The sequence below is a fragment of the Vipera berus genome, assembly GCF_964194415.1.
Source record: "Vipera berus genome assembly, chromosome: Z".
NCBI classification, from domain to species: Eukaryota; Metazoa; Chordata; class Lepidosauria; order Squamata; family Viperidae; genus Vipera; species Vipera berus.
In genome coordinates, this window is record NC_138205.1 from 16,394,507 (window position 1) to 16,407,413 (window position 12,907).

A 12,907-nucleotide genomic window follows, 5' to 3' on the forward strand; every position below is an offset into this window, starting at 1 on the left:
ATGCTTAAGTCACAGGGCAGCTCCATCCATCGTGGTGTTCTGATCCGTCGTGGTCCTACTTTTGTGGCAGCTTTCCGAGGAGAAGGCCATCCTGGCTGAGCAGCTGCAGGCTGAGACGGAGCTGTTTGCTGAAGCCGAAGAGATGCGGGCCCGGCTGGCAGCTCGGAAGCAAGAACTGGAGGACATCCTGCATGAGTTGGAGTCACGGGTGGAAGAGGAGGAAGAGCGATGCCAGCAGCTACAGGGGGACAAGAAGAAGATGCAACAGCATGTTCAGGTATGGAAACCCTCTTGGCTCAAAAGAGGTGCCGTCATGGAAGTCACTAGTCCTGCCTGATTTTGCAAGGTTGATTCAGAAGTCAGTCTTCCAGTGGCAGAACACTCAGCACATACAACCCTAGTCTTATCTAGTTCATTCATTACATAGCACAGGGATATTTTTTTTTCATGCTGGCAGTGGGCATCTGAAACTTTTTTTTCTAGACAGTTTTGTTTGGTTCAGGCCCTTTCTGAGAAGGTGACAAAAAGCATTTGTTTAGATAAGCTTTGTAGGATATAAATGACATTTTCTTCCAAAGCACATGGTGAAGTTCATATCTTCACAAGTAGTGTGAGGTTAGATAGAAAAACTGTTTCATAGTTATCCACTGAATTTAGGACCAGGCAAGATTTTGAACCAGATCTTGTCCCGTACTCTAATCCAGCCTTCTCCAGCCTCATACTTTCCAAATGTAAAAGGTAAAGGTTCCCCCCCACATGCGTGCTAGTCATTTCTGACTCCAGGGGCCGGTGCTCATCTCCGTTTCAAAGCCGAAGAGCCAGCGCTTGTCCGAGGACATCTCCGTGGTCATGTGGCCGGCATGACTAGATGCCAAAGGCGCACGGAACACGTGTTACCTTCCCACCGTAGTGGTCCCTATTTTTCTACTTGCATTTTTACGTGCTTTCAAACTGCTAGGTTGGCAGAAGCTGGGACAAGTAACAGGCGCTCTGCTACGCGGCACTCAGGATTCGACCCGCCAAACTGCCGACCTTCTGATCGACAAGTTCAGCGTCCTGTTGTACTAAACTCCAGCAGTCCTCAGCTAATATGGCCAATAACTTGTCTAGGCCAGAGGATTTTTAAAAATGTTAGCCTTAACACATTTGGAGGTCACCCATGGAGAAAAGGCGGTAACGCAACACGATTTTAGCTCTCCAGTGGAATAAATACCACCACGAGTGGTGAGCTTGCTGTTTATCTAGACAAACCCAGTGCTTGACTCAGAAGTGTCTCCATCCCTTTGACCCATTGGGTATTTCACGGTTCTTTAGGACCTTGAAGAGCAACTGGAGGAAGAAGAGGCTGCTCGACAAAAGCTGCAACTGGAGAAAGTCAGCACAGAAGCCAAGCTGAAAAAGATGGAAGAGGATCTGCTGGTGCTCGAAGACCAAAACTCAAAGTTGCATAAAGTGAGTGCGGGCATTCCATTCTTGCCATGAAGGGAAATAAATATGTGCTGGAGCGTGCTTTCTGTTATGTGGGCTGTCCTCATAAACATGGGGTCTATCTTTGGTCATCCAAACTGATGGGTGCTAGAAAAGGAAGGGCAATTTACACCCCATTGGTATTGTTTCTTTGTTTGTTTATTTCCATTTTATTTGGCTTCTGCTTTTTCTCCTTGAAGAAGCCCAGAGCAGTTTACAAGAGGAGGTGGCAAAAATCTTAAAGGAAACCGAAAGAGTATATACATACATTCAAAAAAAAATCATAAGTAAGAAAAACAAAACAAACCAATGTCAAAATTAAGGGCAGTCTGGTCCTAGAGTAATTTTTAACCTCTAAATGCCTAAACCAGGGGTCTTCAAACTTGGCCCTTTTATGACTTGTGGACTCCCAACTCCAGAATTCCTCAGTCAAGCACGCTGGCTGAGGAATTCTGGGAGTTGAAGTCCACAAGTCATCAAAGGGCCATGTTTGAAGACCACTGGCCTAAACCATAAACAAAAGAAGCTCTCCTTTGGTTGAGCTCAGCTCCTGATGACTTCATGGACACATCTGTGTCGTTTGCCATGAGCACCTGTTGGGATTTTTTTAAAAAAAACTTCCCAAGCTGGCCTTTATCTTTTGAACTTCTTGATGGCCTGTCATTCCAAGTGCTACGGTAACAAGGAGTATCCCTATTTAACTTCCCTAGATCAGAAAGAGTTGGTTAGTTAACTGCTACCTAGCTGGGTATTTGAACAAACAGGATTATTTTCAATTGCTTTATGAGCGCAGATCATCTCATGAACATCTCTTTGGGAGAAGATTCCATAACTGGAGTACTGTCATGACAAGGACCTAGTCCAGGCCATTGCACTATGAACCAGACTACTGGTGGGACCATAGACATGGTTTCCCAGCTGATCTGAAACCAGGAGTGGGATGATATTGGAGGAAGCAATCTTTAAGGTGCCTGAACTTTAAACCATTACTGCTAGTGCAGCATGGTATGCCCCTGGAGACAACAAATTCCTTTAACTCTTAAAGGTTCCCCCGCACATGCGTGCTAGTCATTTCCGACTCTAGGGGCCAGTGCTCATCTCCGTTTCAAAGCCGAAGAGCCAGCGCTTGTCCGAGGACGTCTCCGTGGTCATGTGGCCGGCATGACTAGACGCCAAAGGCGCACGGAACGCTGTTACCTTCCCACCGTAGTGGTCCCTATTTTTCTACTTGCATTTTTACGTGCTTTCGAACTGCTAGGTTGGCAGAAGCTGGGACGAGTAACAGGCGCTCACTCTGTTACGCGGCACTCGGGATTTGACCCACCAAACTGCCGACCTTCTGATTGACAGGCTCAGCGTCCTTCAAACATGATAGACTACAATTCTCATAACCGCTAGATATAATAGCCAGTGGGTAAATCTTCTGTATAGTTATTGAAAGCCCGGCAAGGGAGATGAAAGCTGCATTCAACAAACTGGAGACCAATAAAGAACCTGGACGTTGACCAATAAGATGCGTGGTGGGCTACCCAGATTTTGTTTTCCAGGTGCCCAGCCTCATATATTCTCTTCCCTTTCCGGTTATTGCCTCCACTAGGAGAGGAAGCTGGTGGAGGAACGCCTGTCGGAGTTCTCTTCTCATATGGCAGAAGAGGAAGAGAAGGTGAAGAGCCTGACCAAACTGCGCAATAAATATGAAGCTGTCATCGCCGACATGGAAGGTATGCCAGAGAACAGAGCAGCCTGCAGTGATCAGCTATGCCAGATTATATTTAGTATGGGTCTTTGGACTGGCAAAGTAGACATCCATCGCTCATTCCTCATCACCTAATCCACGATCTCATGACTTGCATGTAAGATACTCCTAGACTAGAGCCTCTATGGTAGGGAGATAGAGAAGAGGATTCTAGAGGGGCCATTTCCCATAGACAGTAGAGCAATTCTGGGCCCTGGCCTCTTAATATTCCTCGGCATGTGATTCTGCACCAAAATGCAGTGGGGTCCTTTCTCTTGCCTGTTTTTTTCCCCCCCATTTCTCTTTCCTCTCATCCTTCCAGATCGACTCAAGAAGGAAGAAAAAGGCCGCCAGGAGTTGGAGAAGCTGAAACGGAAGCTGGACGGGGAGGCAGGCGACCTGCAGGAACAGCTGGTAGAATTGCAGCAGCAGCTGGAAGAGCTCCGCCAGGCCCTGGCAAAGAAAGAGGCTGAGCTGCAGGCAGCTTTGGCCAGGTAAGCACCTTCCTTCTTTCTCCTGGAGGAAAAGACACACGCAATGAAGCAACCCAGAGGTGTTGCAACCCTACAACTGTTTCCCAAAGCTTAATCATTTTAAGATGGGTGGACTTCAACTCCCAGAATTCCCCCAGCCAGTTTTGCTGGAAGTCGAAGTCCACCCATCTTAAAACGCCCAAGGTTGGGAAACACTACTCCACAAGCAAGGACCTCTTTTTTTTCTCCATTCCAAAATGTGTGACACACTGATAACAATTTAAGGTGCTTTGTGTAGCTTCTGTTGAGATCAGTGCAGGGGCTTTGTTCAAGCTACGCCATAAAAATTCAGGAGGCACATTGAGGAGGCACATCTCAAGCCTAAGGACCAAAACAGATGGTCATTTGGACTATACGTGAATGGCTTTGGAAGAAACAATTTGCAAGGGAGATGGAGTGGAGAAAGGGAAGGAAGAGAAACCCCATCCAAGATTCCCCTCTATATCTGTATACTTCCAAAAGAGAAACTCATTCAGGCAATTGTATTGGACATACTGAGAATTTTTTTTTCCCCCTGGGCTGCCAGAAGAGATTGTACGATATGTGAGTTCTCAGAGTAGTCATCAACAAAACTTTGTTGATAGCAGTAATATAGTATATTGCCACATATAATATACAACCTGGTATTACAGAAAATAGGGTGTGTTTAGGGCAGTTAGCTATATAACTTGCCTAAGTTTATTTTTATAGCAGTGGGTACTAATCTGAGGAGTAAACAAGTGGCAGCTGTTATCAATTATTATTCCTGGATTTTTATGCTCCCTTTTTTATATGTGCCTCAAGGTGATGAACATACCTAATATTCTTCCCTCCCATTTTCCCCACTACAACAACCCAGCTGGGCTGGGCTGGGCTGGGCTGGGGAAGAGAGAGAGAGAGGGGGGGGGAGAGAAAGAGAGAGAGAGAAAGAGGGAGGGAGGGAGAGAGAGGGGGGAGGGAGAGAGAGAGAGAGAAAGAGAGAGAGAGAGAGAGAGTACCTGGTGTGTGTGTGTGTGTGTGTGTGTGTGTGTGTGTGTGTACCTGGCCCAAATCACCCAGCTGGTTCTCATGCCTATGGCGGGACTAGAATTCTCAGTCTCCTGATTTCTAGGGCAGCACCTTAACCATTGTACCAAGCTGACTCTTCCGTTCCTTCTTCTCCATGCAATTCTGATCTAGTTCAAAGGTTCTTGTGTCTTTAATTCACTTTTTTTAAAAAAGCCAGTTGTGCAACAATTAATTATACACTGTAAAAAGCAACTCATCTGCTTTTTACTTAATCAATTCTGGCCACTGGCCAAGGTATCCATTTGGGAATCCTGCTGCATTCTCCTTATTGGTAGTTCCTGGAGTTCTGGGCCAGCGCAAGAAGGGAACGGCATGATAATCAAGATTACGAGAGTGAATTAATTTAAACCAAGAGTCTGAAGAAGACTTCCACATAGGAAATTGGGGGAGAGGAGAAAATTAGAAAAATGCCAAGATGTTTATCTCAAACAGTGGGTTTTTTTAAAAAAAAAAACTTGGCAACTTTTAAGATCTGTGGATTTCAACTTCCAGCATGCCTGCTAAGGAATTCTAAGAGCTGAAGTCCACACATCTTAAAAGTTGCCAAGTTTGAAAAACATTGATCTAAGCAATTGTGAGAGATTGTGGGGAGGTGGAGCATGTGCCAAATGGGAAATTAGTAATAAATGGCGCACTAATAAAGCAGAAGAGGAGTTTATTGATAGTTTATCTTATGGCAATTTGGCAAGAAACCCAGTAAATACGGTAATATTTGAAGTCATTCAAGGAACTTATGCCTCAATAAATTCTTTATAAACGGTACATTCTTTATAAATTCTTTTGAAGTTTCCAAGATTCTATATTCATACCAGGCCTACCATTAAAGATACATGAAATCTCTGTAGGTCTTGCTTTCTTTGATATTGCCAAGCTCTGTGGTGCTTGATATTTACAATATCTTTTTTCTCTTTCTTCCCAGCTGTGGTGGGCTTTCTTCTTATCCTCTACAAAGCCCACGGGGGCTCATGGGGTCCAATACTTCTTACTTTTGATATGGGAAATTGTGAAAAAAGAAAAGTGACCTATAGTTATTTTTACCAAACTTTATAGGCATTTCACATAAACAATCACAGAACCTGTTGACAGAATAAACAAGATTTCTGAAGATAATTTTCACATAGGTTAGACTAGGGGGGATTTAATGTTGCCCAAGATTGGAATTCTCTGGAGCAGTATTTTTCAACGTTGGCAACCTTTAAGTTGTGTGGACTTCAACTCCCAGAGTTCTCCACCCAGCCACCTGGCTGGGGAATTCTGGGAGTTGAAGTCCACATGTCCTAAAGTTGTCAGGATGAGAAACACTGCTCTGGAGCAAAAAAAGATGAAACCCATTGATTATCAGAGATATAGAAAATGATAAAATGTATTGCCTGAACCCTTGGAGTAAACACTTGGTTGTTGTTGTTAGCTGCGAAGTCGTGTCTGACCCATCGCGACCCCATGGACAACGTTCCTCCAGGCCTTCCTGTCCTCTACCATCTTCTGGAGTCCATTTAAGCTCACGCCTACTGCTTCAGTTACTCCATCCAGCCACCTCATTCTCTGTCGTCCTCTTCTTCTCTTGCCCTCAACCTTTCCCACTATTAGGCTCTTCTCCAGTGAGTCCTTCCTTCTCATTAGGTGGCCAAAGTATTTGAGTTTCAGCTTCAGGATCTGGCCTTCTAAAGAGCAGTCAGGGTTGATCTCCTCTCGGACTGACCGGTTTGATCGCCTTGCAGTCCAAGGGACTCGCAGGAGTCTTCTCCAGCACCATAGTTCAAAGGCCTCAATTCTTTGGCGCTCAGTCTTTCTTATGGTCCAACTTTCACTGCCATACATTGCAACTGGGAAGACCATGGCCTTGACTAAACACTTATAAGAGGCCTACTCTCCAATCCTTATCTGATGTCATGGTTTCTCCCTGAGAATCTTGGGAACTTCTGGTGGTTTGACTATAAGGGATGTCTTTGGGCTCTGCTCTCCTCCTCCCTGGATCCTTGCTGCAACTACTCCCTACTTCTCAAGTCCTTTGGTCCTCTTGACGTGTTCTTACTCACCGTGCAGAGTGGAGGATGAATCATCCCAGAAGAACGCTGTGCTCAAGTCCCTGCGTGAGCTCCAAGCACAAATATCAGAACTGCAGGAGGACCTGGAGTCGGAGAAGATGGCCCGGGCCAAAGCTGAGAAACAACGGCGCGATCTGGGGGAGGAGCTGGAAGCTCTAAAGACAGAACTGGAGGACACCCTGGATTCCACAGCCACCCAGCAAGAGCTACGGTAAAAGATGGGCATGGCTAGAGGTTGCTGCATCTGGGGGTGAGACATCTGGGTGCAGAACACAGCCTCGTTCCTCACCAATAAGTCCACAAATGCCACGGAAACGGGTTGTCTCCCCTTGCTGATCTATCCATTCTCTTCCTCTCTCAGGTCAAAGCGGGAGCTGGAGGTGACAGAGCTGAAGAAGACCATTGAGGAGGAGGTCAAGGCACACGAAGCACAGGTGGTAGACATGCGCCAGCGCCACACCAGTGCTCTGGAGGAGCTGTCAGAGCAGCTGGAGCAGTCACGACGGGTATGTAGCCAGACATGGAGCCTGCTAGGTGTGCTAGAATGAAGCGAGAAAGGGAGATCTGAGGACCTGAGGGGTTCAGCTGTGGCAGTTCCGACAGTGCAGAAGCACCTACTACTCTATTTACTGCCTAAATGTAGAGCTCTAGTCATTTTGTACAGGTAGCCCTCTATTTACGGCCACAACTGAACCCAAACTTTTAGGTTGCTAAGCGAGACAAGTTGTTCAGTTTCGCTTTTTGCAAACTTTCTTGCCACCGTTGTTAAGTGAATCACTGCAGCTGTTAAGTTAGTAACACACAGTTGTTTAAGTGAACCTGGCTTCCCCATTGACTTTGCTTATCAGAGGGTTGCAGAAATGATCACATCTTCCCAGGACAGTGCAACTGTCATAAATACGAGCCAGTGGCCAAGCATCCGAATTTTGATCATGTGGCCATAGGGACGCTGCAACAGTCTTAAGTGTGAAAAATGGTCGTAAGTCACTGTTTTTTCAATGCCGTTATAACCCTGAGCAATCACTAGACCAGGCCTTTTCAACCTTTTCACCCATTGTACCACCTTTAGGATTGGGCAACATCCGACTACCACCAGTCGCCTAGCAAGGGGTCAAAAACTTGATGACCAAAAAAAAAAGGAAAAAAAGTGATGAAGTACAGGTAGTCCTCAACTTACAACAGTTCGCTTAGTGACTGTTCAAAGTTACAATGGCACTGGAAAAAGTGCCCCCCAATCCACAGCCAAGCAAGACACCTGCCTGCCCGCCCGGCCGCGCTCTTCCTCCTGTCCGAGGTTTTCATTGTTGTGAGCATTTCTGTTGAGGATTGCCAGCAGGGGTGAGGTTGGGGGGTGTTTGGTTTTTATTTTCCCCTCCTCTCTGCTGGGTGGTTGCAGCAGGTTTTGGTCACTTCACATGACCCTGGGACAATGTGACCGTCATAAATATGAATCAATTGCCAAGCATCTGAATGTAAATCACAAGACCCTGTAGATGCTGCAACATTCCATCTGATCAGCCCTTCTTCTGGGCTCAGCAGAAGCGCCAGGATCAGCGCTGAGCTCCAGCTGGAGCCTGGCGCTGATCCTGGCACTTCCGTTGAACCCTGACAACCCTGCAGCTCCAGCCATCTCTCGCTCAGACTTGTGCGGTGCTGCCATTCCCCTCCCCCGCTACTTTTTTAGGATGGTCACGTACCACCTGTCAGGTGCCAATGTACCACAGGTGGTACCCGTACCACTGGTTGAAAAACCCTGCACTAGACAAACGGTTGCGAGTCGAGACTGCCTGTCTGTAAAGTGTGGAAATGCAGCTTGAGACTTACTCAGCGTGGAAAGTCAGGCCCAGAAGGGGGTTTTACTCTAAGGAGTATAAATGGTGCTAGCGCCAGAGAGCAGGAGAGGAGGGAAATGTCTCACAGTTTACTTCTGTTATCTCCTTAGTTCAAAACTACCCTGGAGAAGGCAAAGCAAGCCTTGGAAGGGGAAAATGCAGAGATGCAGAAGGAAGTAAAGATCCTGCAAGGAGCCAGACTGGAATCTGAGCAGCGGCGCAAGAAGCTGGAGAGTCAAGTCCAGGAGCTGCAGCTCCGGGCAGCTGAGAGTGAAAGAGTCAAGTCTGAGCTCACCGACAGGCTGGTGAAGCTGCAGGTGTGTAAGCCCACACATGAGTCTGCATTAAAAACAATAACAACAAGAAGAACGGAATGTTGAATGGCTGTGTTCTGCTTCAAAGTACTTGTATCCACAAAGCACTTCCTAGATCAGTGGTGGCAAACCTATGGCACGCGTGCCAGAGGCGGCACTCAGAGCCCTTTCTGTTGGCACTCGCGCTGCCAGCAGCAGGTCCATTAGGCTACCACCGCCACCTGGAGCAGGAGCCCCGCCCAGCACAAAGGAGGCGAAGCGGCCGACTAGCCAGCTCAAGTAGAGATGGTAGAGCAGAGGTCACCAACCATTGTCGATTGGCAGACTGGAAGAAAAGAGAGGGGAAAGCATTTTGCATGCATGCGTGCACAGGGCCGCGAGCATGCACGCGCTGCAGATGGGGCGGGGCTAGTGCCTGTGTGATACTCACTAGCCCTGCCCCGTTCTTGCGTGGTGCAGTGCCTTGTATCGGCGCCTTGCAGCACGGTGGCCCATTTTTGCGCCCCTGGTTGTTGCGTGCCAGAGGCGGCACTTAGAGGCACTTCCCTGCCCCCCCCTCCTGAGGGCACCATAATGCTGATGCACCCCTGGCACTTTGCAGTAAATAAGTGTGTTTTGGGTTGCGGTTTGGGCACTCGGTCTCTAAAAGGTTTGCCATCCCTGTCCTAGATCCTTGGACCCTTGGATCAGTCTTCTGCAGGCTGACCACGTAGCCTAACTGTCAATTAAAGGAGTTGAACCATGACACGGAGGTTGCAGAAGGTTGCCATGGGAATCATCCTTCCAGTTTTATTTCAGGCACTTCTATGTCTCTAGATGTTCTTCTGTGCCTTGCTGATTTTCTGCCATGCAACCCACAGAATTCTATGTTTAGTTTTCGTTATGCAAGGATTTTTATTTTTTTTATCTTTGCTTAATTTTGCTACAAAGATGATGGAGGCTGTGAGATGACGGGGGAAATGCTGGTTAGCTGATTGACGTTTAACGGCAGAGGTTTGAGGATGACCAACAGAATTCGTGGGAGCAAGCTGGCAAACAGTGGGGGGGAAAAGTGGTATCCAGGGGCATCCCTGACCTAGCCCTGGCTGAAAGCTATGAAGCCATGGCCACGGTCTTCTCTCCTTTCTGAGTCTTCAGTAATCATGGTTAGTTTGATTTTCAGGCTTCTCTGCAGAACCATGGGAACTAGAAATGTTCATGCTTCAAAGATGAGCTTTGCAAAATATCGTCCGAGCCGGATACCACATCCTTGAATGTTTGGTGGAATGAATGTTATAGGAAGCTCTGCCTTTATCCTTAGCTTTTCATTTGTGAGGATTTGATGATTTGATGTTCTTGGATGCATTTTCATTTTTCCATATATTTTTTTCTTTTTCTATCTGCCTTGGGTTTCCGTCTCCTGGAATCAGAATGAGCTCGATGGAGTCACTGGTACCTTGGGAAGTGCAGAATCCAAGACAATAAAGCTTGCCAAGGACTTGGCTAGTGTGGAATCCCATCTGCAGGATACTCAGGTACATAGGAAGGGTGGGAGCAAAAGAAGCCCAGCAGCTGGGAGAACGACATTTCTTTGGGAATCGGGATGTAAAAGGATATGTACTTTTGATTCTTGGTGAATGTTCAGAGTGAGTCTTGGAAGCCAAGAGAAAGAGTGGAGGAGAAAAACATCCACAGGGACTTAAACTTATAGCTTGGGCTTATGAAATAGCAGATACCTGTCTGTGCAGCTGTGCGCGAAATCTGCCCATGTGGCACAGCTGCTTCCAGAACTGCCTCCAAAGAATCCAGTCCTTCTCCAACATTTTTGGCTTCTGAAGGGCCATAAAGGCCTGACTGATTGGGATGCCATTTTGAATACATTGAGGTTTGATCTGTTCCCACAAGGTGGTTTGGGGGCTTTTATATGTTGTAATTTTTTTAATTATAATTATCCCTCCTGGTAGTCTTTAAGCTTCTTACAGCCCATGGGAATTTAGTGGCATAGAAACCTTAGCAAATAAAGAAATAAATTTATTTACTTATGTATCAATCATAGAGACTACCCCTCACAGAGTGACACTGGGCAGTGTACAGATAAGACATAAAAAACATAAAAAGCTGTATATAAATACCATAATAAAAACAATTCAAAGCAACTTGGGTCATAAATGTGATAGTAGTTTCTAATTAGTTGTAAAAGAGCTATGCAGAGGTCTGGGTTTAAAATGCAAAATGTGATTTGGAGCCCGCAGGCAGCACTTGTTGTGAACCCTTTAAAAGCAGCTATGTCTTTTTCCTGAGATAAAGCATCAAGATTTCAAGTCCCCAGCTGGCTCAAAGGGTTCCCAAGAGATTCGCATGTATCCTCACCCATTCTGCTTTCCAATTCAGGTTTCCATATAGTCCCAGGCTTAACATGGAAACATTATTCAAAGCTTAAAGAGAAGTTATTTTGGAATTTTATAGACGTTCCTGAACTTGCCTGGCTCAAGAATTCTGGGAGTTGAAGTCCACAGGTTGTAAAGGGCCATAGTTGCCTACCCATGGTCTAGTGCAGGGGTCTTCAAACTTGGCCCTTTTATGACTTGTGGGCTTCAACTCCCAGAATTCCTCAGCCAGGCATGCTGGGTGAGGAATTCTGGGATTTGAAGCCCACAAGTCATAAAAGGGCCAAGTTTGAAGACCCCTGGTCTAGTGGTTAAAGCAACAGGCTAGAAAGCAGGAGGCCATAAGTTCAAGTCCAGTCTTAGCCATGAAAGCCAGCTGGGTGACTTTGGGAAGTCACTCTCTCTCAGCCCAACCCAACTCACAGAGTTGTTGTTGTGGGGAAAACAGGAGGAAGGTGTTGGATATGTTCACCACCTTGAATTATTTGTAAAAATAATAGGAATGGGATACAGATGAGGGAGGGAGAGAGAGAGAGCATCTGATTCCTATGAGGAAGATGTGTATAAGATCTCTGACTTACACTTTTTATCCTTCTCTCCCACCTTCCACCCCAGGAATTACTCCAAGAAGAGACGAGGCAGAAGCTGAATCTGAGCTCTCGAGTCCGGCAACTGGAAGAGGAGAAAGGAGCTCTGCTAGAGCAGCTGGAAGAGGAAGAAGCTGCCAAGGCCAACTTCAGTCGCCAGATCCAGAATCTGCAGCAGCAGGTGGGGTAGGATGAAAAAAAATATGGCCACAGGAAGGAAACACAACCTAAGCAAAACGTCATCAAAAGGGGGGGGGGGAAAGGTCTAATGAAAAAATATCAAACGATGCATTTTTGTATCAAGTTTTACATATTTGATGTGGCTACTTGATTTAATAAAGCTCCTCCCCCTCCTTCCTCTTTTCTCCTCAGTCAGAACTCATTCTTCTTTCCTCAGGGGTTTGATTAGGAAAATATGGTTCCAGGCCCAGTTCTGCCAGATCTCTTCTCCTTACCTCTTTCTTGGTAAAACACCCTAAGGTTGTATTTTTAAACAGTTCTGTGAGGACATGGTATGGAGATACGTCATGAAGGTCACGGAGGAGAGGGCCAGACTTTTGTCTTCTGCAATAAGCTTCCATTCCCTCAGCATCTTCCGCAGTAGAGAGGGATAGAGTCGGAGTGATTTTCCTTGGCCCTTTTGCCAGGTGATGGAGACCAAGAAGAAAATGGAGGAAGATGCTGGAGTAGCAGAATCAATCGAGGAAGCTCGGCGCCGGGCGACCAAGGAACTGGAGGCCCTCTCCTTGCGCTACGATGAGCGGGTTCAGGCCTGTGACAAGCTGGAGAAAGGGCGGACCCGCCTGCAGCAAGAGCTGGACGACGTCACCGTGGCCCTTGACCAACAGCGCCAGGTGGTCTCTGCCCTCGAGAAAAAGCAGAAGAAGTTTGACCAGGTGAGGCCAGCCTTTGTGTCATTATCAGTGCTTTTTTTGTAAAAGGAAAAGGTGCCGGAACTCACACATGTCATACAACCTGCCT

At 46.6% G+C, this 12,907-nt stretch overlaps 1 protein-coding gene across 1 annotated transcript in view; it reads left to right on the plus strand.

Moving 5' to 3' along the window:
- LOC308677967 (myosin-10-like) overlaps nucleotides 1-12,907 on the plus strand; it is an 82,660-nt gene that overhangs the window by 44,652 nt on the left and 25,101 nt on the right. The window contains exons 23-32 of the mRNA XM_081344701.1: nucleotides 71-277; nucleotides 1,315-1,452; nucleotides 3,065-3,188; nucleotides 3,525-3,696; nucleotides 6,826-7,038; nucleotides 7,189-7,333; nucleotides 8,770-8,976; nucleotides 10,383-10,487; nucleotides 11,955-12,107; nucleotides 12,574-12,822. Coding sequence (XP_081200827.1) covers nucleotides 71-277; nucleotides 1,315-1,452; nucleotides 3,065-3,188; nucleotides 3,525-3,696; nucleotides 6,826-7,038; nucleotides 7,189-7,333; nucleotides 8,770-8,976; nucleotides 10,383-10,487; nucleotides 11,955-12,107; nucleotides 12,574-12,822 — 1,713 coding nt within the window. The remainder of the gene's footprint in view (nucleotides 1-70; nucleotides 278-1,314; nucleotides 1,453-3,064; nucleotides 3,189-3,524; nucleotides 3,697-6,825; nucleotides 7,039-7,188; nucleotides 7,334-8,769; nucleotides 8,977-10,382; nucleotides 10,488-11,954; nucleotides 12,108-12,573; nucleotides 12,823-12,907) is intronic.